At 36.6% G+C, this 26,833-nt stretch overlaps 2 protein-coding genes across 11 annotated transcripts; one reads left to right on the top strand and one right to left on the bottom strand.

Moving 5' to 3' along the window:
- On the bottom strand, positions 1-12,387 carry LOC117427686 (GA-binding protein subunit beta-1). 6 transcript variants are annotated; one of them, XM_058998655.1, is made up of 9 exons: positions 12,192-12,386; positions 9,238-9,345; positions 8,793-8,960; positions 7,836-8,030; positions 7,416-7,557; positions 6,620-6,733; positions 5,327-5,503; positions 4,733-4,860; positions 1-2,028 (listed from the first exon to the last, which is right to left on the bottom strand). In XM_058998655.1, exons 2-9 carry the CDS (start codon positions 9,343-9,345, stop codon positions 1,876-1,878), a joined length of 1,185 nt encoding a protein of 394 aa, XP_058854638.1. In that variant the 5' UTR covers positions 12,192-12,386; the 3' UTR covers positions 1-1,875. The 6 variants fall into 6 exon arrangements, with proteins under 6 accessions (XP_058854638.1, XP_058854639.1, XP_058854640.1 ...); XM_058998656.1 differs by having other exon boundaries at positions 4,733-4,848; positions 12,192-12,383; XM_058998659.1 differs by lacking the exon at positions 1-2,028 and adding an exon at positions 3,311-3,666 and having other exon boundaries at positions 12,192-12,387.
- Positions 12,089-26,675, top strand: LOC117429826 (ubiquitin carboxyl-terminal hydrolase 8-like). 5 transcript variants are annotated; one of them, XM_058998652.1, is made up of 20 exons: positions 12,089-12,104; positions 15,061-15,233; positions 15,408-15,552; positions 16,029-16,114; positions 17,194-17,341; positions 17,914-17,965; positions 18,359-18,515; positions 18,958-19,120; positions 19,573-19,717; positions 20,146-20,423; positions 20,659-21,057; positions 21,507-21,599; positions 21,819-21,899; positions 22,125-22,387; positions 22,704-22,928; positions 23,050-23,260; positions 24,424-24,660; positions 24,962-25,104; positions 25,472-25,604; positions 25,799-26,675. In XM_058998652.1, exons 2-20 carry the CDS (start codon positions 15,130-15,132, stop codon positions 25,985-25,987), a joined length of 3,252 nt encoding a protein of 1,083 aa, XP_058854635.1. In that variant the 5' UTR covers positions 12,089-12,104; positions 15,061-15,129; the 3' UTR covers positions 25,988-26,675. The 5 variants fall into 5 exon arrangements, with proteins under 5 accessions (XP_058854635.1, XP_058854634.1, XP_058854633.1 ...); XM_058998651.1 differs by lacking the exon at positions 12,089-12,104 and adding an exon at positions 12,664-12,682; XM_058998650.1 differs by lacking the exon at positions 12,089-12,104 and adding an exon at positions 13,883-14,013.
- The last annotated feature ends 158 nt before the right edge of the window (positions 26,676-26,833 follow it).

A 26,833-nucleotide genomic window follows, 5' to 3' on the forward strand; every position in this document is an offset into this window, starting at 1 on the left:
TTCCAGGGAAAATTGTTTAATTGTAAAATAGAAAAGACAAAGCAAATATATTTACACTGTATCACGATCCAGAACAAGCACCTGTAAATAACTGGTATTTTGTGAGTCATATGTTCAAGAAAAAAAACAAAACAGTATATATAATAAAAAAAAATAAAAGCTGCCGGAACAACTAACAGACACGAAAGAATGACGTCTAACTGCCGTGTCTGCATTGTGAATGGTCAATATTTAACAATATCAGATGGATCATTTAAAAGGTGGCGTATAGCTTGAATCACTGACACCAGATTCACCAAACATCTGAATTCACACACAGACAAACAGACATAGACAAACATAGAAAGACAGCGGATTGCATTAAGAAATCATAATGCCTTTGTGATAGAAATATAGCTGTTCAAATGAAAAATGAAGATTTGAGAAATCCCCTGTAGCTATACAGTTGTAAGCATTGCATTAATTCTTAACAAAACTACTGGTAGTAAAAGGTAACATAGTTAGAAAATTAAACCAACAGCAAGATGTATCTGTCAATGAAGACATCGACAAAGACAAAATATTTGTCTAATTTTATAACTAAGTTTATTTTTTGGCAAACCATTAAAATAAGTATTTTTCCAACCAAGTTTTACATTTTAAAATGCAGTGAAGCCATCATGATAAAGCTGCTTATTTTGATGGAAATTTTTATTTTTTACAAATCACAAATAGTGGTCTGTGGTGTGCTTTAATTGTTTATGGGGAAAATATAGCGTTTATTATAAATAAAAAAGAACTCCTGTTCAAACTGATGTTTCTTGAAGGTATCCTAAACAGAAGAAAAATGTTCTACCTTTTCCAGGGAGATGTAACATGCTAAAGGTTTTAAATATACAGCTCCAAACCAACCCTTCTCCATGAAAAATGATTTATATATATATATATATAACACTACCAATATACAAACGGAAATGGGACTGGGGGATAAAACAGCATGGAATTTGTAGTCAGTTTACTGTCTTGGTATTTTTAGTTTTGAATTTAGTGTTTGTGAAAGGAAAGGGTTAAAAATGTTTACTGTGGTTAAACTACTTCTTAAGGTGATACTGTTTGTAAATAGATTTTTTTTTTAAAGGCCGTTGTTCATGCTTGCCTGCATTTGTAAAGCCTTTATTCCTCAATTCTCAAACCATATAGGGTTTAATTACAATTTCAACAAGCCTCAAAGTTTGGGGGATACCTCAAAGGAGTAAAAGCAATGGTGCCTATGTCGTGCTGGAGTTCAGATTGACACAAGCCGCAATAGCTTCCAGTTTGTGATAAAGTACTGTAGACCTCCAAATGCATTTGGGAATTGAGAATTTCCAGAAGTGAAAGCCATTGGGATTTTGAGAGTTCATTATAAAATCCAGAGTACCCTGGATCACATCAATGACTCCCCAAAAGTAAAATGTGACTGTTCAAGCTTAGTCTGAAAGATTTGTAAAGGGAGGGTTTAGCTATTCTGACAAAATGTAAACCAGCAACATAGTTTAATCTGGGTTTCAAAGTAGTGTAACACTTTTTTTTACATTATATATATATATTTAAGAAAACGCTAAACTTATAATGGACCACAGTTTAATTTGTGGGAGGAAGCAGGAAGTAATTTGTACAATTGAGAAATCGTCCATGGGTTATTCCTAATGGTTGCCACGAATACAACTTGTCCTGGTCTTGTCCTTTTAGTGGCAATAATCACTTGCTTTACAGATTATTGTACTTTGTGATTAAAGTGTATCATGGATTTAACATCCAAACGTCCTCCTTTACATACAACCTCGAACCTCTTCATCTATACGTGACATTAGGTGTGACCTTCTCAGTTCAGTCCTGTGTTGAACTTGTCTCCACTCATAAAGCTTTTTTATTACTTTGGTGGCGAGTGATGGCCTCCAGCTTCTGCCTGTAGGCCTCGGCCTCCTGTTCTTTCTTTTGCAGCTGCTGGCGGTATTTCTGAGCCTCACGATTAGCCTCTTCCAACTGCTTCTGCAAAGTCTCTTTCTCCTGTAGGTGATGATGAAAGCAAAAACCTCACATGAAATGTCTCATTTTACCCCCAAAAACAGGTCTGTTCATGAGGGCTCTAACTCAAGACATAGAAAATACAGTTTATTAAAACTTCGGGAAAAAAATACTTTAAATAACTCAGGTTTTGAAAACGAGGTCTATTCGTTTATCTTAACAACAGTAGATCTAAATAGGGTTTTACCTGGTGCTTACAGATATAAATGAACAAGAGAGACTTGCATGCATTGTTAGTCGTTTGATTTGTATTGCCTTAGTGCACAAATTGTAATTATCTCAGTGGTAGTATTTTGATCAGCAATTAAATAGACACCTAATTTTTCTTTACAATTTCACACTTTAAAAATCAAACATTGGAATTAAAGCAGTTATAGATCCTTCTTACATTAATAGATTCATAAACAGATGTTGATTAAATATGTGTATATTAATGTGTATAGTTCCCTTTGATCTAACACTGAAAGAAATAGCAATTACCATTATATGGTTTTAGTATCTTTTTTGTAACGTTTAATGCTTATATTGCCTAAATAAGGAGATGTTTTGCTGTGAATATACTTGTTTTTCTTAGCAGGTATTTTGTTTGGGGATATATTAGTAATTTCCCTTGACCAGGTGATTGTTATACAGCATTGCATACTTTAAAAGGGGTTATTAAGGTTGTAATACACACACAACATTTTTTTCTAGTTTAGAAATGATGTCACACTATAGTGCGAAAAATGTCAGAAACTTAAAATAGAAATCTCTTGTACTTTTCTGTCAGCTAACATTCAAATAGGGCAGGAATCCCTTTTTATGAGAGTGCATGGACTGGCCTAGGTTTACTGCTAGGTTTAAAAAATAAATAAATAAATAAATAACCAATGTGTCCTTAAACAAAATAAAATCTGTACCATGGATTCCAAGAAACAATTCTCTATATCATGAAATCAAAGAACAATGCATAAATAAATACATAAATATTAATGTTCCAACCAATACAATACAATATTTTTCTAAAGAGCAGTTTTCTGAAGTGTCAATAATGTGACAGACAGCTAGCTGATCCCTTTGTTTTGTTGGACAATGCTTATAAATCATATTTAAGTATTTTTTTTATGTATTTGCTGTGTCAATTGCAAACCAGTTTGCTTAACTTAGAGCATTTACATCAGGTTAGAAGATGACATTTAATTTGTTTTCCAATAATTTACATTTACCTGCATCAAAAAAATATATTTATCAAACCAGATGCCAAATGAAAATAAATAAATCAATAAATAAATCAAACATATCCAGGAAGTGTATTTTATTGCAAACATTACATAAATGTTATGAAAAGTGTTTGTATTGTCATTACTTAAATATAATCCAATATAATTACGTTAAGGTCATTTCTTAAATTTAAAAAAAGGAAAAAGGTAAAATGATATATATATATATATATATTTTTTACCTTTTTACTTTTTTTAAATTGCATACAAGTTCTCTATAGTAATAGCCTGTTTCACATTTGCCTGGCACTCTTCTGACATGCATCCTGTAGTATATCTTGTCCTTTTTTAATCTCCATTCTTCTAGTTATGTAATTCAAGCACTGTCTCCACTAGATTACCTTGGGTGTGCACACTGAACCTAAAATGACAAGACGATTAATTAAAGTTACAACCCACAGACCTATGTCTCTACGGATCAATTTATTAGCTCTTTGTGTAATGTTTTGCTTTTCTAATTTACACTTGAATAACTATCAGTGTGTGCATGTAGGGTTTCAAGCTGGAGTTCCACACTGCTGTTGGCACTTTGAAGTATGCACACACATGTAAGCAAAAACATAGCAAAATCTGGGGTAAGCAAGTTCACACAGCAGATTAGTAAATGCATGCATTTAATCTAGATCCACCCTAATTTGATTCCTTTTAGTGTGACGAGGAGTGGGGCAACTCCTTTGTAAGTACTGTAGGTGCAATTGAAACAAATCACTTCTAAATACATCTTTCTGCTACTCTCCAACATACCAAAACACACATGTTTCCAAGTCAGGGCGTCCAGTTGCTACTAACCTTGAGGTATTTGTTCTTGAATTTAGAAAAACACAGAGCCTGGATCACTCATTTATTGAAACACAATGTTCCTGAATTATTGAAACAACCAACCTTCCCTGGATTGCCTGTCCCATAGAATCATAGGTCCAGAATAATTCCTGAATCTGAAACTCAGCTGTTGTAATGTAATGTACATCAGTCACAACAGATATCCTGTATTTTTTATATGTGTAAATAAATAAACTGTCCATAACAGTATTATGTAGGGTCAAGCAGAGTCAAATGCTTGCTGCAGAAAGGAGCAAAAGAGGGGTGATAATGAAAGTAAGCAAGTTACAGGACACAAGACACAAAATATATGGTTAGAATACTTATCATATAGAACAGCAACCTGAAAGAACGTGTCAGCCTTAAAGTGTTACATTAAACTCTAGTGTACATATTACTCATTACTTACCATTCTTATCTGCTGTCTATCACAGAAATTATATATATATATATATATATATATATATATATATATATATATATATATATATATATATATATATATTTAAGATATACAAAGAGGAAAGAGTGACTTTAATAAGTAGTACACCGGTTTTGTAAATTGTTACAGTGTATAATTACTTTTTTCCCTACTCAACTGTTCTTACCTCGACTTCTGTGGTTTCTGAATGATTTTCAATGATTTCTATGCGCGGCCTTTTAACTGATGGCTCCTCACTGATTACAGTCTCTTCTGCGATGTCTGTGGCAGGGACTGTTAAGACTGAGAAACATGCTATACGTTAGTTCGTACCAGGCTAGTTTTCTTCTTATAATGGTGGCATAGATACGTACTTCTGGGGATTAAGTATGCAAATATTTTGAACTATAATCAACCTGTTTTTGCTAACCAAATAATTTGTTCTATTATGCCAATTATCCCTGAAATGAATACAGGGATTTACAACATTTTGAATGAGCAGCTGTCAAGAAGCAATAAACAATTACCATCATAGAACAGGTTACAATAGTACAGTCCATCCATAAAACTTTACACACTCAATCAGAAGATATGCATTAGTACAAAAGTAGTTATAAAATCAGATGTCAAGTCTACTTTTGTGTCAACTCTTCTTTTTAGTACTACTGCATAACTTCACAGCAGAACAACTCTCATGTTTAAAATCACATGCGTTATCAAAAACTTGAAATCGACAATAGTCACCACTTTCACCTTACATGTATCATAACAATAGATTTACCTTGCTGACCGTCTGGCATTGTCACAATAATGGGCTGGCCCATCCCACCTGTCTGTAAATTGCCTAGCTGAATGCCATCTGTGACGATAGTGATAACTTGCTGTCCTCCAGAGCTGACAACTTGTTGAATGGCACCCTCCACGGAGTCTGCAGTTACGACTTCTTCTGTTGCAACTACTGAATGATGAAAAACAAATAAATCATTCAGGTTACATTGATAAATGCTCTGTGCGAATGGTCATTTCATTTTGTATTACACTGTTAACTTCAAAGCAGTCATGGTTGTCATGACATGCAGGATTGTGCTGTACAGTAAAAAGGGAACAGTCATGACAAATCTTATTACATTTTATGTGGCCATTACCATGTGGTTTTCTTCATGTCAGTTTTAACCCCAACTGCAAGTGACTTTCTTGGTTTATAAGAAGTTTTTGAAGACACTCCCTTCATTTGTCAGGGCCATGCTTCAACATAAGATTTTAAATACCAGCAAGTACGGTTTTATATCTCGGCGAGTCATGTTTTAAAATGACTTGAAAGACAATTACACATACACAAGAATCTATTAAAAGAAAAGAAAATGCAGGGGCTCAAAGGCTACAGAGTTGATAACAACAACAAAAAAACATCCATTTGCTATAATTGCCTTGGAATATTACATAGATTTTGCTTTGAACAGACAAGAATCCCTACTGGAAGTGGTTTCATAAACCCTGCTGACTTGAAGATCAGACATGAGCTAGCTTTCATCTTATAAAACAAAATTATATTTAAATGGCCACTCCACTCAAAATTGATTGCAGTTGTAAGTTTCTTCAAAGCAATAATAAAAAGGTCAATAGTTATTCAATTCAATATAAGCAATTTAAAACAAACAAAAAAATAAAATAAAGAATGGAGCTGTGGCTGCTTATATCCCTAGGACAGCCGTAAAACAAAGTTATATAAGAACACATCGCCCGTGTTCCAGCAACACTGGTCAGTATTCACTTGAATGCATTATTTCAAAGTCCTCGTGTAGCTTATTACTAAACACAGCAGCATGCTAGCAAGCCTTCATCTGATTCCAGTGTAATAGAGTCCTATACAAGCCATACTGATACATTAGATCTGTCCTTCAATGAAAGAGTAACAGAGAGCGCATGCTGTTGAACTAGTAACTAAACTACCTCGCTAACACAGCTCGATATCTTGCTCGCTAACATATATCAATATCTTGCCTCTCAGCCCGTCGTTCACATAAACATCAGGACCCGTCTTTATCGAATGTTAAACAACTAGAATGGATCGTACCTGGAGTTTCTGATGAATTGGATAAGGGTGCAGATGCTTCTGCTAAAGCTGCTAATGTAGCTAATACTGAAGTTGATGAGTTGCCAAATTGAACTGTGGACACACCTGCTTCATCTAAGAAGAGATTTGATACAAATTAGCCACATTCTATAAACAAACTATTTTTTTTTTACTGAACTTACTAAATATTACTCAGTATTGGAGAACTTTAAAATTCCTTTGTAAGTTTCTCTCCAAAAACGAATAGAAGTGACTACAACGTAAAACTGCATTATGCTGTTTAATAGCCGACACCATTTATAGCTGAAGAAAAAAAAAAACGACTACAGCGTGTAGATCACCATGACCTACATCCACAGTATGTAAACATAAAAATAAAGTGTGACACGTACTGTTGTTCACACAGACAGACGGACGGACTTGCACTACTCTCAATAACTTGTGCTAAAGAATGTCTTTACCAAGTTTCATCACAACTGGATAAGCACTTTTCTAGATATATTTAAAAATGTCAGGGTAACATACAGACCCTTTCATATACTTCCCGATCCTTATACTATTAATAAGCTATGCTAAAGAATGTCCTCAACACGTTTAATGGCACTGGGGTCATGCATTTCCGACGGGGGTTAATAACTACAGTATATTGAAAAATGCTCACTTACCACATTGTCAAAAATATAGTTGTATTAGCACTCTTTCCAATCTACTGAGCCGAATACACATAACAGGAGCATAGGCATCTTTTTAATTAGGTTTTAATGCGGCACCTCCTTTAAGAAATACTGTATAATACCTTTTGAGGAGTTAGCTGCGGAAACCAAGCCTGTCAGGTTCACGACCCCACCTGGACCAATTATAAACTGGGGTGTTGCTGTGTGTATTGTTACTGTATCTGGACTTTCTGGATTTGTATTTATTTGGTTTTGCATGGACACCTGCAAAGTAAGAAAAACAAATATAAATGAAATAAATCAGCTTTTCACTACTAAAGACAAAATCAAAACACAGACAGCACCACTGCCAATATAACCATGGGGAATCAACAAGAATCCAGCACAGAAGTTTGTTATAGGCATATTCTTATACACTTTTAATTATGCTAATTAAATTATTTATATATATATATATATATATATATATATATATATATATATATAATATACTACAATTAATGTAATTACATAGATGCAGTATTCTTTGTTGATCATTTTACCTGAAGTATTTCTGCAAGTTCTTCGTTTGCATTGTCAATTGCTATGTCCAGTGCATTTTTGCAAAATTTGCTCTGGACATGAACATCAGCCCCGTATTTTATTAAAAGGTCCACTACTTCCTGGTAACCATGTTCTGTTGCCCAATGAAGCGCAGTCATCTTCAGCATGTCTTTTGCATTGACGTCAGCTCCGTGCTAGAAATAAATGTGTGACACAGGGAACATCAATATAAGTATTGTTTTCTTTGAATTCTGCAAGCCTACAAATGGAACAGAGCCATGGATGATGAAAGTCTGTTATGGGGCATTGTTTATTGGTAGGAATCCACTATTTCAGTGCGATCACCTTGCCATTACAGCGCTCTAAAGGACAAGTGCTGCACAAAATTACAACATCAAAGCTCTTTTTGCAGCCTGCCAAGTCAAGTTTGCGGAAGAGCTTTTAATTACTGCTTTTATTTAATGCTATTTCCAATTGTGGAATTTCAGTTCATACACTGTACTGACTATTCAAATAATATTTTAGAATATGTTCAAAAAAAAAGGGGTGATTCCACAATGCTGAAAGCTTCCACCCAGGGTATTATGCAGCTGTTACTGTATATGTTATATACAGGGAAAAGATACAGTACAAAAGCTCTGGGAATAATACATACATTTTTGTTTTTGCTTATAAGAAGAAAAAAAAGAATAAATACTGTTGAAACTTGTGCAGTAGGCCTACATGGTGGCACATAATAAAAGTGCATGCATTTGAATGTTAGAAATGTCATTGTTTACAACCATTTCCACCAGGTCAGTTTAGAGCCATTCTGAATCATGCCAGCAATTTGGTTTAACAGAACTGATCTGTACACTAACAGCAATACGACGCCTACCATAACTATTGCAATTCCTAGATTGTCAAGTTCAGTTAAAAAAAAAACTGTGCATACAGAGTGGCATCTGGCATTTTACCTTTAGCAGCACCTCCACTATCCGGGCATGGCCTTCTGCAGCCGCCATGTGTAAGGGGGTTCTGTCCACTTTAGTCCTGGCATCCCGGCTCACGCCTGCTCTTAACAGCACTTCTGTGGTTGAGTAATGTCCATACTGTGCTGATAGATGTAAGGGAGACGTTCCAAGCTGCCAAGTAAAACAAAGGAAAATGAATAGATTTTTAAAGCCACATAATAATTTAATATGAGGGGCAGTGTGCTTTTCAACACAGTTTTACAGTTACATTTTACCAAATATTATTTGCTGTCAAGCTAAATCATGCACTATTTTTTAAATCCATAGAAAACAGCAGCCTTTAATGAACACCACTAAAATGTACTTTATTTTTAAAAGGAGATTAAGCTAGTTTTACATTACCCACTAACAGCTCTTGTACAGTTTATAAGACATAAGAAGCACTTACCCAGTCTGTTGTGAAAGGGGCTCCATTAGCCATTAGGATACGGACCTCATCATCCTGTCCGGCTCGTGCTGCTTCTAGAAGCTTCTTGCCTAAATCCACCAAGGACATCTACAACAGCAGCAGTTACATTATATAGCGCCTTTCAGGACAAACCATCCTGAGGATTAACAGCATATAAAGCAGCAGCGTTTCATAATCAAGTTTTCTTGGTGTCGGTTTTCTACATTATTCCATATAGCTTTCACTTTAGGGTCATTCTTTACTATAGGGCTAGGAAACGGTGACCAAATGTCCATCCAGAATAATGTACAAACAGATGTTTATTAAGAAAATTACTTTTAAATTACGATAATGTATGTTGGATTAATTGAAAAATCTCATTTACAATTTATGAGACCAATTTAAACACATTTCTCTAATCTTTCTAATGTATTGCATCTCACCTCTCTATTTAAAGACAATCTTATTTTGCTAGATTGATATGTTTAGACAGGGTTTATGCATTACATTACACAGACTTACAGTAGAGAATGACCCTGGACTCAACTGTTATCAGTAAAAGTACTTTCTAGACCAGCATGCTCCTGCTACTGTTAATTGTCTGTTCTACCTGGATTAAATTAAATCAAGCATGCTTTCTCTTTTTCTTTTGGGTATGCATTTCATAAATACAAAATGCATGTATGTAAAAGTCTTCCATACATCTATGCAATAGATCAATTTTAAAATACAACCAAATAGGACAAATATTAGATTTTTAAAAGATGAAACCTAGCTTGATCAAAATACATACAGATTCTGCAGCTTTCGATAAAACAGCACCCACATGTGGACTAATCTTGTAAATGAAATCTTTATCTGGATTTTATTATTCCTGTGGCTTTGTTTCAATTATCTAAAAATTGCCACATCTATGAACCACAAAACATTTAGGAACTCTAAAAACAGCATTTTATCATTAGGAACACTAAAAACAGCATTTTCTCAGAGTTTTTTTTCTTCTCCACAGCACAATTTCAAAATGGCCAATTGTTTTTATACTGACACCACCCAGTATAAATGTACCAGTCTGTTTTATGTTAAAATAATCCAACATAAGGCCACTTTGTGTTAGAACTAAATATTTGTTTCATGCCAGGGTCAATAAAATAATATCTTTATAATGAAGATTGCAATCAGAACATTTAAGCAATAAATGTATTTCACCAGTAGGTGTCCATGAGGAACAGAACAAGAATCTCATGCAGGGGATTAGGACTCCGGAAAATACATGAACTGCCAATAATTTAATCCAAAATACTTTTATGTCTGTGCATTGTTAGTTATTATTCGTCATAAGACACTTAATCTATTAATGTAGTGATCCTACGGTAATGTATGTAACAATATAGACCTTATAAACTATAAAACTATGAAAATGGGTGTATTCTGCAAAATCAGCATTTGGGAATTTTTTGTAGAAATTGAGGCAGTCCTCTCTTTATTGTTGTTTTGCCTCCTGGGCTATAATAAACTCTGTAGAGATCTCATACGCCATTTATAACATATTATTGTTCTGCAAGTAGTAGCAGAATAAATAATGCCTGTTTGTATTAAAACAAATAAATACAATAAGGTTTTAAGAAGGGGGAAGTATATGCCCTAACATTTCAGTTGAAGCGACTGCTTTTTCTACCTAAACAAATGTGAATCAAAAGCTAAACCTTGGAAGAATTTAGCAGCCAACTAAACAGAACTTTAGTGGTAGAATTATTATTGTTTTATTGTGGGCCACTACAGCTGTAATAATCACCTTAAATAAATACTAAAATGTATCAGACCTACATGGTGCTTGATTATTAAAGAGTTGTCTGGGAGAACACTAGTATAATTCCCTGTATTGGTTGTGAACTTGTGGCATAATTGCATTACTCCTTTTGCTTTGTGGAGGGATATTATTGGAAATAACAAAGTGTCTGGACATAATTAATGAAAAACTGAAACTGTCATGTAGGTACTTAATTTGTATACATTACAACTAAAAACTGCCGTATTAAGACGGGCTGTATAAAAGATTATGCTTGGCAATGCTGAGGGAAAACCTTTATATTTATGAAGCCTGTTCAGAGATGAGTGTGTTACTCTTTTGAAGAAAATTTTGGGTATTTGGGGGTTCAAATCAAAGGCCTATAATTATCAATCACAAATTCCACTTCGCCGCACTCAGTTTGTGGATACAAAAAAAATGCAATTTGTGATGTGTAAACAAAGCGAAGGACTACGGCCTTCAACACAGACACTTACTTTCGACCCTTTATAAACAAAACTGGTTGTTATACTTGAGCTTCGTGTGTTTATTGGTGGCAATTGACTGAATTTCCAATCTCAGATTCAAACTTGCATTCGGTAGAGATGCAACCGACAAAGAAATTACGGCGTGCAGGGTTGGGTTGAGAAACAGCACCCCCATATTCATAAATGACGCGCTTCTATTTTACAATTATTAATTTTTGTTTTGCCTTTTCTTTTTCATGAACATAGTGATAATAACACTTTTAGGGTCAGCCCGTACTTCTTTCCCAGTGTATGCTAGTGGGAGCCCCGATAATAAATTTGAATCAGGCCATTGTTCCTCTGGCCACCTCACAGTGCAGGCCTCCATTTTCTTTGATAAGACTACAACCCCTCCTATCCCCCAGAAAACAACGATACCCCAAACGCAAACAATATCACAGGTCATATGCGCCCCCAAAACACTAAAACTTATACTCCAGTAACCCCGGAAACACGGCGAGTTAATGCAATAAACAGGAAATCGGTCGGATGATCGGGGTTCCGGGGGAAGTTGAATTATTTTTCACCAGCAAAGAGATCAACTTCCACATCCGGTAGGGCCACACAAAATACCCCGACACTGACCTGGAAAAGATTCGTTATTACCTGACACATTGATAACACGTTCACCCAAGCCTTACCTTGCAGTCGGGATCGATCGAAACGCAATACTTTGAGTCGCAGACAGCTGTGGGGGAACCGGGGGGATTTTCATATAATGCCGTCTCTTCGGCGCCCAATTTTTTACTCAAAAGAAAAGTCCCCGTATTTTGCGCGGATGTGCACAGAGCGAGCAGTGCGACCAGGCTTTTGCGTTCAGTTGGATAATGTTTGCATTTGTAAGATTGTGGACCAGGTGTCACTTTTTTTAAAGTATACTATGAATAAGTTATACATTCCTAATAGTAGAAACAACCTAAAATGTGTAGTTTTTTTGTTACATATATATATATATATAACATTTAAATCAATGTATGTGCTTGCGGAGTAATACAACTCCCAGACTGTGCATGCGCCGTTCGTCTCGCTCAGAGAGGAGAGATGCTGCGTAGCAAACAAAAGCCAACAAAGTAGGGGTCGAGGGAGGTTGAGATGGGTGGAAACTGTCACTGTTTGGAGTTTTCCAGAATGTGTTAGTCACTTTTCATAATCACATTATTCATACGGTCCGTCTGAAATGTTTAGTAAAAACCCGGGAGCAATTGAAAAAAAGTAATTGAAAAGATTGCTGATATTTGGGCGCCTCGGTGATACACTAAAAATAAGTGCATTTTGATACTTTAAATTCAGTGTGAATGATAATAAGTTCACAAGTAAAACGAATCCAGATGTCGCACCATGTAAACCTGCAAATTAAAAATAGGCAGTACAGATGGTAGCCTACGTTTGGAAAATGTACTGCCGACAATTGACGGGTTATACAATTAGCAGTATCTACACATCCCTTTATTGAATGAGTGAGGAGGTTTTATGGAATTTGCGGCTTTGATATCCTAGTTTTGTCTTGAGTCTACCTGAATATGGAAAGGGCAGTTTTGTCCGTATGTATTTTGAGCGCTCTCTCACATTACTAATATATAGCTCAGAAGACCCTGTTGTGGATTAAAAATCAATCGTGCCAGGCACTGGTGACGTCATTGAATGGGCTGCGTGTTGAGAACAGGCCAGTTCATATGTAAAGCACAGTCAGACTTTCCACGTGAAAAATCGGTTTACTATAATCTTACTCGTGTCAGCATCACAAAAGGGACGTTTAGAAAATGTAAAATGTCTGCTTCATGCAGCAAAAATATTGATATGTTGTGCTACAAAAAAAAACAAACAATGAGATGCAGAGGCTTTTAACATCAGGCACAGGCAATGCATAGAGCATAATTAATGACTTGGATTATATCAGGCCGTGTATACTGTGCCCCAACCCTCATTCTCAGCCCCACTATCCTCCCTTGTTCAATCACTCGGTTTTCTTGCCTTTTTCTAAGATACCGAAACATATGGAGACTTCCCTCTGTCGGGACCACTTGTATATGTGCCTTTAGTGTTTGAAATATTCACTCTAATGTTAACGATTGCCTTTTATTGGTAACCTTTCCCGTTGATTTGTCTTTTGTGTTCGATCCAAAAGAAAATGGGGGCTAGGTGGCGCAGCACTAGTATTATTTTTGCGTCGTTGATATTCTGTATGATTTAATGTCTGTAAACATTAACACAAGTCCAGTAACTATACCGTATATTTTGTGGATTTGGAAAGTTCCTTTTAAAATGAATTACGTCAGCGATAGCGTAGTTGATATGAATAAAGTTGCCTCAGTTTGAATCTCCACCTCCTGACTATGACGTCTAAGAGCTGTGTGTGAGTGACAGAAACGGAAAGGGTTTTGTTCCGGAAATCAGCTGCGCTACAAAAACACAGACTGACAACTTCTAAGTGTTGAGAAATGCTGCGTGCGTGATTTTTTAAAAGTAAGTTTTAAAACAATGATGATGTTTTCGTGTCGTGTGATTCAAACAGGCTGAAAATGTTGGTCTGCGTCTTTAATGTTGTTGATTATTTGGATACATTTAAGGCCCTACAACTACAAGTAATCTTCCCTGTGTGCCTTCGCATAGCGCTGAAGCCTTTAATATATTTTACACGTTTGTTTACTTGTGTTTTGTACACGCCGTGGATCAGAATACATTGGACGATTATTGACGTGATACTCATATACCTGCGAATAATGTTTTACGTTAATGTTTTACATTGCGTTAGGTGTCATTGTGGGTAGTCAGACTTCCCTAAACGAATCAGAAACTAACCATGCGTTCTGTGAATTCCGTTTAAATAACTGTGTCCATTAAAGCAGCCAGGCATTAGCTATGTATTTGTTTTAGACCACACGTTACTGTATTGTAATACGACTCTATGCGCGTCCCTTTCTGTTGCTGCTTGACAAAGTTTGTCTATCTAATGCCGGGAATGCATTATACTTAGTGGAACCGTAATAATAGGTTATGGGGTGTCTGTTTTTAATGCTTATTGTTACATCCAGAGCGGGACTGCCATTTATACTTCGAATACTTGGGCACTTGAGAGTTCATGGAAAACCTTGAATTATTCATGTTAAAATGCAACGTTAGCTGACACAAATGGTGCTTCAATGTTCGTTATTGGTATCTACAGAGTCTAAAGGAAGTACTATTCTGTAATATTTTCGTGAGATAAGGCAGCCTGGCACTGACCTTGCAATATGTTTTTTTGTTGTTGTTCCAAAGTGAGGTGCAAATAAATGTTTTTTTTTTTTTTTTTGTGTTGTGGGTAGGCTTGGTTTAGGCGGAGTAACCTTCATGTACACCATAACACTGACACACATAACTACAGTATAAGGTAGCACATAGTGTATATAATGGAATATTAATTTGGCCTGTGTATTGTTGGGTACATTTTGCATTTCAACAGATAAGTACTGTGGAACTTTAGGAGAAAAAACATTTAAAGATGTTTGATGCTTTTTATTTACTTTTTTGCAGTTAACTCAGCCATGAGCTAGTACAGGAGTATGTGAAGTCATTTTGTGCTGGCAGTTAATATTTGCAAACATGCCAGGAGTGTCGTCAGGTGTGAAGGAGCTGTACCTTTCATCCTCTTTGGGTGAGCTAAACAAGAAGGCTGAAATTAGAGCAGACAAAATCAACACAAGAAGGTGGGTAGCAATTGCAGATATTGTAAAGTTTTTCCAGTGTCTTGAGTACATGTCTTGCAAAATAATTGAGATTTTAATTTCTCATCATGTTCTGAACTTCTTTATTTTAAAGAAGAGTTCAGAATATACTGAGGCATGTTCAATTTTTGCCTAACACACTTTTTTTTTTTAAAGCTATGTTCAGAGCGCATGTAAAATCTTTAAGACGGCAGAGGAGTGTCGTTTAGACAGAGATGAAGAAAAGGCATATGTCCTGTATATGAAGTATCTGTCTGTCTATGAGCTTATTAAAAAACGACCAGACTTCAAGCAACAGCAGGTAGTGCACTACCCCTTTTTTGTCCTTAGGGGAGGGTTGGTACAGTAGGAATATGAGTAACATGAATTATAAAGTAATGTTTTGGTATTTTTGCAATTGTACATAGCTTTAGCTTGAAGGCATGATGAATTGCCATTCTCCATTGTTTCCATGCAGTAACTGTAGTTACCCAGCTAGAATGCAATCAGAAAGTTTGGGTTATTTTTCATTTACATCCTGTTGCCAACATGGTACAAGGAAGTCTTTACTGAAAGGGAGGAATGGTGCAGCCAAGCATGCTTTTCAGATGTTCTTGCTTGTGAGATTATTAGCAGGTTCATCACCATGTTGCTCATATCCCAACTGTTGGCTTATGGTGGTTGGTTGTTTCCCTTAAATGTTAGTATTATAAAAGTATGATGTGTAAATAGTGTGTTAATTGTCCTCTGATGTGTTAGCTGCCTATAGTGTTAAACTATAAGTTTCCATATCTCTAGGAATATTACCTCTCTATCCTTGGACCAACAAGCTTTAAAAAGGCTATCGAAGAAGCAGAGAAGCTGTCAGATAGTCTTAAGCTCAGGTCAGTTTTGTGTGTATTGCAATTTTAGCTGTTTTTTTTATTTTTAACTTGTTTTCATTGATCACTATAATGCACAATGACATTTTAAGTAGTTGTTGTATTGTGTGATTTATTTTATTAAAACACCCACCATGGTACATGGCTCATATATTCAGTTTAACCAAGTAAATAGTAATCGCTATACTTTTTTTTTCAACATATCCCTGAGTGTTTTGATATTTTTAATCGCACATCATAGGTAAATCCAACTAAGGAATTACTTATTTTGTCAACTTTTACTCTGGGAAGTTTTCTAAGGAGATAGATCATTTTTCTTATAAACATCACACTCTATCCAGTTCATTCTCCTTCCTACTACAATGCTGGTGTTCTGATTGAAATCATCTAGGAAGAATAAATACTCGGAAATGACATAGTTGGTGACAATAGTACAGTAGCTGTTGTTTGCTCCATGCTAATATTGGACTCTGCTTTCTCCAAGAGCTCTCACTACAGATCTTGAGCTGCACAATTGGGCTGTCTGTTGTAAAGTGGTATTCGTTCTCATGTCCATTTCCTTTCCCAAGTTGTTAGCCATGTTATCTAAATTTGAGTAATCTTCCGCCTCCACTCTCACTGACTGGAGGGGGATTATCCTTCTTACTGTATTAGAAGCCTCAAGTGGGTGTCTCCAGCGTCTTGTTCAATGTGAAAACTGCTAGCTAGAGTGGCTAACCCTAAACGGCCCCAATGTGGTCTATTACTGTTTTTATGAAGTGTTTGAATGATTCATCTACTTTTGCCATTGGTTTTATAATGTTATTTCTTGCTGCCTTCTTGTACCACGACCCCCTTGTAAATAAGATGTATATCTCAAGGGTTCTATTCTGGTTAAATAAACACATTTGAAATTAGAATTTCCTCCTGTCAGCTGTCTGTCCAAGCTGTCACGTGGTCTTTCCCTCATCGCCCCACTTGATTTATTCCAGATCTTCCTGATTTTCGGTACATGAGAGCAGCTAGTTTATGCAATGCTAATAAGTAATTAACAAATAAATACATAGTTATACAGGTACTGCTAATGGTTTCTTGCTATTTAGGTATGAGGAAGCCGAAGTGCGCAAAAGGCTTGAAGAAAGAGAAAGGCAAGAAGAAAAGAAAAAGCAGGAAAAATTCAGAAATGAGGAAAAGGACTCGGGGAAGAGTGCCTTCAAGGACTTGCCAGATTTCAGGAAAGAAAATAAGAAGGTACAGTGAGAGTGTGTGTGCTCCTTGAAGGTGCTGTGCCAGGGGGATGCCTGGCTTTTGTTTGTGAGTTCAGTCTGTTTTCAAATGCAGACATCATTGGACCCGTTCATGTTTTGCTTTTTACAGTTAAGTCTTTTTTTATGAATACCGGATTGCCAGCTAAAGGAAAATATTTGCACATAAGCAAATCCCTATTACCATGAGGAACATTGGGAAGAAATAGGAGACATGTGGCTTTAACATCCTTCCTGTACAAAGCTTAGAATATGATTGCTAAAACTGAAAGCAAAGGCTAGTGAGCTGTAATATTTTCTTTTCTCAAGAGCCGGGTTACTTGATGCTAATTATTTACAGAGCTGCTTGTTGAATATTTTGGCTTGGAACAGGGGTTGGCTAATGTATCAAGGGCCACTGTGTTTCCAGCTTGTAATTTATTACTGTGCAGGCCAAGAAACTGATTATAATTGAGATGAGGACCAGGTTGTATCAGCTCCAAATAATTTGCAACAGATGGACTGAAATGTCTTGTATTAATAATTAATATAAACATGCATTCTATGTTTGGGATTTAGATAAAAGGGGATCCAATAGATGCAAAGAAGGTAAAAAGTGATACAGCTAAAGGTAAGAAGTCGTCTGGATACAATTCCAGTTTTATTTGTCCACATATATGTTGCTTTACTGGAAATTAAACACGTGATGTAAGGTATTATATTTGTCCATGTGGCCTTATTTTTACTGTAAGTCTCCCCTTCAATCGGTTCTTTATAACAGTTCATAACAAGACTAGGCAAGGGGATTGTCCTCCGTTACGAATATTGACCCTACAGACATGCTATTTACAGACATTTCTTATGTAATATGTGAAAAAAAAGAAATTAACATTCATAGCCTATCAAAATGCAAGATACGTTTTAGATTGAATGTAATAATTTATTACAAACAGATTAACTGTAGTATTGATAGAAGCATTATGGTACTCAGTAGAAATTACTTCAAACAGACTTTTGCCCCCAGGAGGAATCACAGCTGAAAAACTCTTCAAAATGCTGCAGGATCCAAGAATCAGTGTCATTGTCATGGATGCACGGAGTCAAAATGATTACCAAGAGTCACGAATGCAAGTGTCTACCCAGAGCTGCATCAGCGTTCCTGAAGAGGCTGTCAGTCCTGGGTAAGAGAATATGAAGAAGCCGATCCTAATAATAACGATACCAAAAACAGATTTTTATCAGATACAGAGAATTAGGTTGAGGTTTCAGATATCCTTAGGAAAGCTTTTGGTTGTTGTTGATAATCTTAGTTAAATTAAAAAAGGTCCCTAGTGGATTTTACTACAGTATTCTGAATCACAATAACCCAAACAGACCATATATGTCAAATCATGCTATAGTAATGAAACGCATGTTGATCACAGCTGTAGAAACAAATCATTTTATAAATGTGTAACACTTTTAAAACTCTGACGAGATTGTATTGTCTTGTTTACTTGCACATGATATTCTTTGTCTTCTGCACTGTACATCCATGCGTTTTGCTAAATGGCATGCTTTGAAATCCTGTACACTTATGAAGCGGGTCATGTCAGAAGCTCAACTGGTGTTCTATTTCATCAGAATAACTGTAAACCTGATTGAGGCCAAGTTGCCAGAGGAATCCAAAGGGCAGTGGAAGCGGCGTGGGGTTGTGGATTACATTGTTATGTTGGACTGGTTCAGCTCTGTGAAGGATCTGAAGCTAGGGACAACTCTGCAGAGTCTAAAAGACGCCCTGTTTAAGGTTTGGAGTGCCCGCTTTGCTTTGCTTTGCTTTCATACTCTAGCTAATGGCAACATGTCCATTGTCGTGTTGATAAACTGCACAGCAGCAGCTTATAACAAATGTGATTTAATTTGAAGACTTGATGCTATTTACTAGATTTATAAATAAGCACATGTTTTTTTGCAAGACCTCAAAGGTCTCTTCTTTAGGTAAAAGAGGACATTTAAATAAAGGGGTGAATAACTGGCAGTAATGCAATAACATATTTTATTAGTAAATGCCTATCAAATTAATTTGTAGTACACATACATTTAAATAAACATTTCACACTTGGTCATATTGGCTGGGGATTTATTATAAATGAATTATACCTTTTATATTAATCTTGCATAATTTCAGTTGAAAATCAGATGAGCCCACCTGTATGACTATAATGGTCCATGGTTTATACACTGTATGTCTTCTTCCAGTGGGACAGTCAGACTATCTTACGGAGTGAGCCCTTCGTCTTGGAAGGAGGTTATGAAAGCTGGCTTTTGTGTTATCCCATGTATACAACCAATGCTAAAGTCATGCTGCCCAGGCAAGAAAGGACTGAAACAATCCCTGTGTCTTGTAAGTGTGATAATAATAATAAACACCTTGGTACATCTTAGATAATCAGGTATTTTTTTAATATATCATTGCATATCATGTAATAAGTTGCGTAGAGTGTGTACAGGTATACTCATAGTTAAATTGCATCTACTGTACTGGACATTGAGTTAGATGATCCAGATGGTGTGTTTTTATATTGTTTATTTTATGGTGTGCTTGAATATTTTTAATATTCATCAATACATTATGTTTTACTTTCAGAAAAGCGAATTTGTGTTTGTACAGTTACATTAAAATTATTATTTGTTTATTTATTTATTTTTAATGATTGTTGCTGTTTTAGTTTCATGGGGTAATTGTGCTACAGTAGTAAACTTTCTTTTAGCTGTTCATTTCATTGCAAATCTATGGTAGAAGTGCAAGGCTATTCTTCTGTGTTTTAACAGTGAACTTCAGCTATCCATCCTTGGAGGAGCCTCCTGCCCCTGTTACCCCAGAGCCAGAGCCCGAGCCGCAGCCAGAGCCCGAGCCAGAGCCCTCTCTGGAGCTGAATGGAATGAAAGGGTCTGTCGAAGCAGAGCTTCCGAAGGAAGACGTGGAAGAGCTGGATGAGACCTCAAAAATAATCACTAAGCAGACTCCATGGTCTCCTTCGGCTTCTGCTGCTAAACCTGTGAATGTGTCAGCCTGGCAGCCTGCAGTGACGGCAAAGGTTATTCCTCAGGTGTGTGTGCTGTTTGATCCGGGGTTGGTTCTCATCTTATTCAAAAGGAGTGCTTGCAGTTCTAGTTTAAAATACTTCAATGAAAATCTTAACCTAAACTAGACAGATTTTTGCAGAACACGGATCCATTAATAGCCAGTGGGTAGTGTTTGTGCACTTGTGCTTGTTGCACTGAAACTCCAAACTATTTTGTACATATATTACACATTTTTTTATTTTTATTTTTTTATTTCAGTTTGACCGCACAAAAAAACCATCGGTTAAAATACCAGACAGTTCCAGACCAAACCATGAAGCCACAGCCAAGGACCAACAGCCAGTTCCAAATGGACCAGTCATTCCAGACCGTTCAATAAAGCCATCGTTCGACAAGAAGAACCAGGAGGAGCAGCAGAGAGATCAAGAGAGGCAAGAGCTGGAGCGGAGGATGAAGGAAGAGGAGGAGGAGGAGAGGAAGTGGAGAGAGAAGCTGCAGGAGGAGAGAGAGAAGGAAGAAAGAGAGCACAAACTCAAAGAAGAGGCGGAAAGGCTTGATGCAGAAAAGGCAGAGCAGGACAAGGAGCACACTGGAGATGCTCAGGAGAAGAGCTCTCGAGAATCATCTCCTGATATTACAACCAATGATGAGAACAAAGTGGGTCTCTCTAAAAATGTATTCATTTCACACATTCCAACTCTTAGACATTATAATAGCGTTTTGCCAGTCAATACACTTGTCTCGTTTTCATAGTTGCATAATTTTCTGTAGTTGACTTCTTATTACATCGTTAAATATTAGCAACCCTATTTAACAATATAGAACAAATGTGATTGTTGGGATTTTCTTCTGCAGAAGTAAGTCGGTAAAAGTAATAGCATGTTTAAAAAAAACACACACAAAGTGTGTTCACTAAGAAATGGGTAAAAATCTCGGTCTATTGCCGATTTCACTTTGCTGTTAGTTGCTCTCTGAACGCTAACCAACTCCATTCCTGCAATGAGTGGTAAAGATCTATGACCTTTTTTTTATTAAATACATAAGCATATCCATCATTTCATTAAAAAAATTAAGTAATTTTATAGCTTTCTCTTGTCCCAATTTAGGTTCCTTTGAAACATAGTAATGAAGTAGAGAATGGGAGCCGAAAGACAAGATTTATAAAAGATAATACCGAAGAAGACATTGAAAAACCGAAGGTATATCAAAATGAAAAGAGCAATGTTCAATCTTTTTTTCAGAACGGTTTTAGAAATATGTTTCCTTCGGTTTGAAATGTCCTCTTCAAGGGGTTGGTGAGGACAAATGAGTTGGCTCTGTTTTTTGTCAATCTCACTGCTTAATAAAATCAACGATTGGAAAAGTTTATTTTGTTAAACCAATGTGAAGTAAATAAAGTTTATTGAAATGTGTTGCAGCCCCAGCGAGATCCATTAACACGAGCAAGAAATGAGGAGATGGGGCGAAGTGTCCCGGGACTGCCAAATGGGTGGATGAAGGTAATTTGAGTTATTTTTTTAATTAGGTGTCCTGGTATCCATTGACTTCATGTGATTTAGTAGTTAACTCCAGTGATCTAGGGAAACGTAAAGAACCAAGAGATTCTCAGCACAATTAAAAAATGTAATTATGTTAAAATAAGTCCAATAAGAAAATGGACTTCAACCCCCCCCCCTGTCAGATCCAGACTACTACAATCTTCTGAAACTTTTTTTTCTTTATAGTTTTTGGACACGGTGACTGGTACTTACCGTTACTATCATTCACCTACAAACATGGTCCACTTGTACCTGCCTGAGATGAGTATATCTGCGACTCCACCTGCTACTCCCCCCACCGCCAAACTAAAGCAGCCCCCCCAGGCAGAGCTGGACAGGGAGCACTCCAAGCTGAAACGCTCCTATTCGTCCCCAGACATCACCCAGGCCATTCAGGAGGAGGGGAAGAAGAAAATCCCTGTGATACCCACCATCAACCGGGAAACCAAGTACGTGGAGTGGTGAGACATTAGTGGGGACAAACGCTTAGTTTGTGAGAACCAACTGTGGCAAATATGTACAGAGTATCATGTCAAATAAATATGTAGCCTGCTAGACTAAAAGGATACCAAAGAACCAGAGTGATCCAAGTCTATTCTTGACAGTTTATTTTGCTTTCTTTTTTTCTTAAGTCAGATTGACGAATAGGGAAGCCTGATAAAAGCTTTTTTTTATTTATTTATATATTTTTTTTTTTAGCAGCAATTTCCTCTCAGTAGCAGGGATTAAGATTCACTTGGGACACTTTTTTTTTTTTTTTCCCAGGCCCCCAAGCCTCACTGACTACACTAAAACAGAAATTGTTGTGCGACCCTCGGCAGCCAAGATCCGTAACCTGAACCCTGTGTTCGGAGGCCTAGGGCCCGCTCTCACTGGGCTTCGAAATCTCGGCAATACCTGCTACATGAACTCCATCCTGCAGTGTCTGTGCAACACGCCCCGCATGGCTGAATACTTCCACAGGAACTATTATCAAGACGATATTAACAGGTGACGTGTTTAAAATTGGTTCACTGTTCACATTCTCTCATTTGAACACCTTGATCATTGCCATTTTCTCTCCCCAATTTTGGTAGCTTGTTAAGATAATATTCATATTTTCTGTCTACAGATCCAATTTTCTGGGACATAAAGGTGAGGTAGCTGATGAATTTGGGGTAATAATGAAGGCACTGTGGTCAGGGCAGTATAAATTCATAAGTGCTCGAGACTTCAAAATCACCATTGGGAAGATCAACGACCAGTTTGCTGGCTGTGAACAGCAGGATTCCCAGGAGCTGTTGCTTTTCCTGATGGATGGGCTCCATGAAGATCTGAATAAAGTAAGTCCATATGTCTTCGAGGTTATTACACTTGTAGACCTTAAAAACTGCTAATACACTATAATGATTCTTGCTATGGGCATTCACAGATACATTCAAATGTCAACGCCATGGCTACAGATATACTAATCAGTGATATCACATAGGTATTAAATTCTGTGAAGTCACTTAGTTTAAAAGAAAACAATTTAACTTTAATGGGTATCATTCTCCCCTTTTTCTTTTTGGGATTTCATTTTTGATGGCAAATTAGAGAGTAAGTAACGTGTTGTGTTTGACTGTGTTACAGAGATGTGTTTACAATACTGTATTCATAAATGAACATTTACATACATTTTACATGCCATGTTTTTTGCAGTGATTAAATAAAAATTGCACGGGTGGTGTGATCCATGTTTTTTCTTTCGGTACTCAATGTACAGTATGCTGTGTTGGGAATGAGAGATCTAGCCATACAGTTGATGTAGATTGTGGTGATCTGCTTTTTTATAATTTCTATCCATGGAAGATGTATTTTACTAACATTCTGTATCTACAGTATTAAAATCACATGATACAGATACACCTTGCCTCACCTCCTACCTGTGATTTTGGGGTGTAGCGTAGTGGTTCAATGCTGGCTAGATTCATATCCTGTCTGTAATAACTCCCCAATCCCTTATATAGACCGCCGTTGTCTGTCCTGATTTGAAATGTCATTTTATTAATTCTACTCTGCTGGGGCTACATACCCCCTGTATCAGGTAAATAGTGAGTACAAATATTTTTTAGATATATCCTGAGAACCACTCCTTTTAATTGTGTTGAAATTTGATACAGACATTCCTTGGCCAGTACTTGATCACCATGACCTAGTTTCTGAATTCTGTCCTCTGATTGGTTGGGCTGTATTTTCAGAACTGCCTGCCTGAACTTTGCATGGGTATTTGTAATGAGATGCTGTTCTGCGTGCAGTTGATGTAGATCATGGTTAGGTGTCCACCTTCATATTGCTGACGTGTTTGGAGGCTATGTCTAACCGCTTATCAAATTCTTAGACACGTATGCATGAGCATTTGATGTGAGATTCTGATCCACAGCATTTTTCATGTACTAACACCTGTAATGTGTTTATAGCCAAGCATGGGACATGCATATTACTAATCTGTCCTTTCGGTTGCCAGGCTGACAATAGGAAGAGGTACAAAGAAGAAACCACTGACCACCAGGACGACAACAAAGCAGCAGACCTTGCTTGGGAAAAACACAAGAGGCTCAACGAGTCCATCATTGTCGCTCTGTTCCAAGGCCAGTTCAAATCCACAGTACAGTGTCTGACTTGCCACAGAAAATCAAGGACCTTTGAAGCTTTCATGTATTTATCATTGCCACTAGCATCCTCAAACAAGTGTACGCTACAGGTAACGAAACACATGGTTAAGAAAAACAATCTAATAGTCGGAGTGAAGTGAAAAGCATCACGGCAGGGAACTTTGCTTTCAAATTGATGCTGTCTGTGTCCTACCACCGCCAGAAAGCGGTTGTGACAAAAATACAGTAAATAAGCTCACTTGCACTATTTGAGGTGTGATTTGTCAATAAATAGTCCCTTTTTAATACTTTTAGTGTTGGCTGTATTAGGATATGTGGTTTAGATCAATTGAATACACACCCAAGATTTGTTTTCGCTCCAAAACTGTTTTCACTGCTTTTCATTTCTAGGACTGCCTGAAGTTATTCTCCAAAGAGGAGAAGTTGACAGACAATAACAGATTCTTTTGCAGTCACTGCAAAGCTCACAGAGATTCAACAAAGAAAATAGAAATCTGGAAACTCCCACCTATTCTGTTAGTGCATTTAAAACGGTATGGCTAAATTTCATACAGTAGAAGCTTAAGCTTTAAGATTTTCTTCTGTGGCATAGCTTTCAAATATGCTACTACATATACCTACTGCACATACTATACCTACTGGGACAAATTCAATAAAAGTCTTCTAACATGTACTCGTATGCTCACTGGTGCACCATGTTATCTTGCCCACATATACTTAAACCAGAGGGCCATGTGATTGAATAAATGGTCTGCTTTGTAGAACTTGTATTGAATTAATAGAATCAAACGTATGTAAATTACACCTCTAATTTGGGTGTGCATCTTGTTATAATGTAATCAGGTGATTACATTTTAACTTAATGACGATGCATCAATGGATCTTATTCTTCCCTTACAGATTTTCATATGAAGGACGGTGGAAACAGAAGCTCCAGACTTCTGTAGACTTTCCCTTGGAAAACTTGGGCATGTCCCAATACGTCATTGGCCCAAAGAATAACTTGAAAAAATATCACCTCTATGGAGTATCTGTAAGTAGATCTGAATAAAGTTACACAATGTATTGCACATTCCATTTCACATTATTAACACTCATTTATAGACGAAAATATTGGCTAATGCCTTTTTATGAATTTTATGTACCGATGAAAAAAGGCTGCAGCTGAAATGTGTGACTCTTAGTTCTAAAGCTTTACTGAAGTTGTTCTCATGTGTTTTATCACAGAACCATTATGGAGGCTTGGATGGAGGGCACTACACTGCCTACTGTAAGAATGCTGTGAAGCAGCGGTGGTACAAGTTTGATGACCATGACGTGTCAGAACTTTCTGCATCTTCAGTAAAGTCCTCGGCTGCTTATATCTTCTTCTACTCCTCACTGGACCACCGAGTGCCTGAAATGGCTGCATATTAAAAATGCATGTCTTTCCTTGGAGAATACCACCTCTCAGTAAATCATAAATAGGACTGTTGCTTGAATAACAGATAGAGAGCTGTAGAAGTATCAGTATCATACAATCTAACAGCACTTCTCTTAATCGAAAATTACAAGTTCTGTACAAAACTTCATTTATGAACGGCATTAGTGGGTTAGTAGAAGAAAGAAGAAACAAAAAAAATAAAAGCATATTTAATTTTACCACACCCCAGGTGATGGAGCATTTATGCAACACAAATTGTGTTCTTAAAATATTCTACAAATAACTTTCATATTTTGATTATATGGTAGCATTACTGGAACTAAATGGATACCCTATAAATGTTCTGTCTTTCTCAGTTTTATTATTGTGGCCTTTTTTGTTTTGTTTCTTTCACATAACTGACCTTAAGCTTTCCTGTACTGTGAATATGTTAGAATGAACAGATCAGAATGTAAATGTTTATACTGATCTGCAAATCCTGCACAGTAAACCTACTTTTGTACATAGTGGGGGAAAAGAAAACTTGTATTTAAGTGACCAACTTTGGCTGTAAATGAGGGAGTTGCATGTTCATTATGAAATCCACTGCTGTGCTTAATACTCCAATACTTTTGCATAGAGAAATATTATTTTCAGCTAGCTTTTGCAATATTTGTGCAGAATAAATTTTACTTGCTCCTATTGTGGTATATTTAGTTTTTTTTTGACCGATGATTACAATTGAGATGTCTGTTGTTTTCAATAAATCTAAATCCATGTTTTCATGGTAGACTAGTACAACCTTCCAGAAACATTTCATTTGAGGGAACGAAATAGTACAGTGATGTTTTGATCGAAAA

The sequence above is a fragment of the Acipenser ruthenus genome, chromosome 24 (genome assembly GCF_902713425.1).
Source record: "Acipenser ruthenus chromosome 24, fAciRut3.2 maternal haplotype, whole genome shotgun sequence".
NCBI lineage: Eukaryota > Metazoa > Chordata > Actinopteri > Acipenseriformes > Acipenseridae > Acipenser > Acipenser ruthenus.

What these genes read in the sequence shown, in the direction of transcription:
- LOC117429826 (XM_058998652.1), top strand. Translation starts at nt 15,130, where the DNA reads ATGCCAGGAGTGTCGTCAGGTGTGAAGGAGCTGTACCTTTCATCCTCT. An exon ending in AAGACATTGAAAAACCGAAG is followed by an intron (nt 21,600 to 21,818) that starts GTATATCAAAAT and finishes AATGTGTTGCAG; the next exon opens with CCCCAGCGAGATCCATTAAC. An exon ending in ACCATCAACCGGGAAACCAA is followed by an intron (nt 22,388 to 22,703) that starts GTACGTGGAGTG and finishes TTTTTTTCCCAG; the next exon opens with GCCCCCAAGCCTCACTGACT.
- LOC117427686 (XM_058998655.1), bottom strand. Translation starts at nt 9,345, where the DNA reads ATGTCCTTGGTGGATTTAGGCAAGAAGCTTCTAGAAGCAGCACGAGCC. An exon ending in CCCCTTTCACAACAGACTGG is followed by an intron (nt 8,961 to 9,237) that starts GTAAGTGCTTCT and finishes TTTACTTGGCAG; the next exon opens with CTTGGAACGTCTCCCTTACA. An exon ending in AATGCCAGACGGTCAGCAAG is followed by an intron (nt 4,861 to 5,326) that starts GTAAATCTATTG and finishes ACTAACGTATAG; the next exon opens with CATGTTTCTCAGTCTTAACA.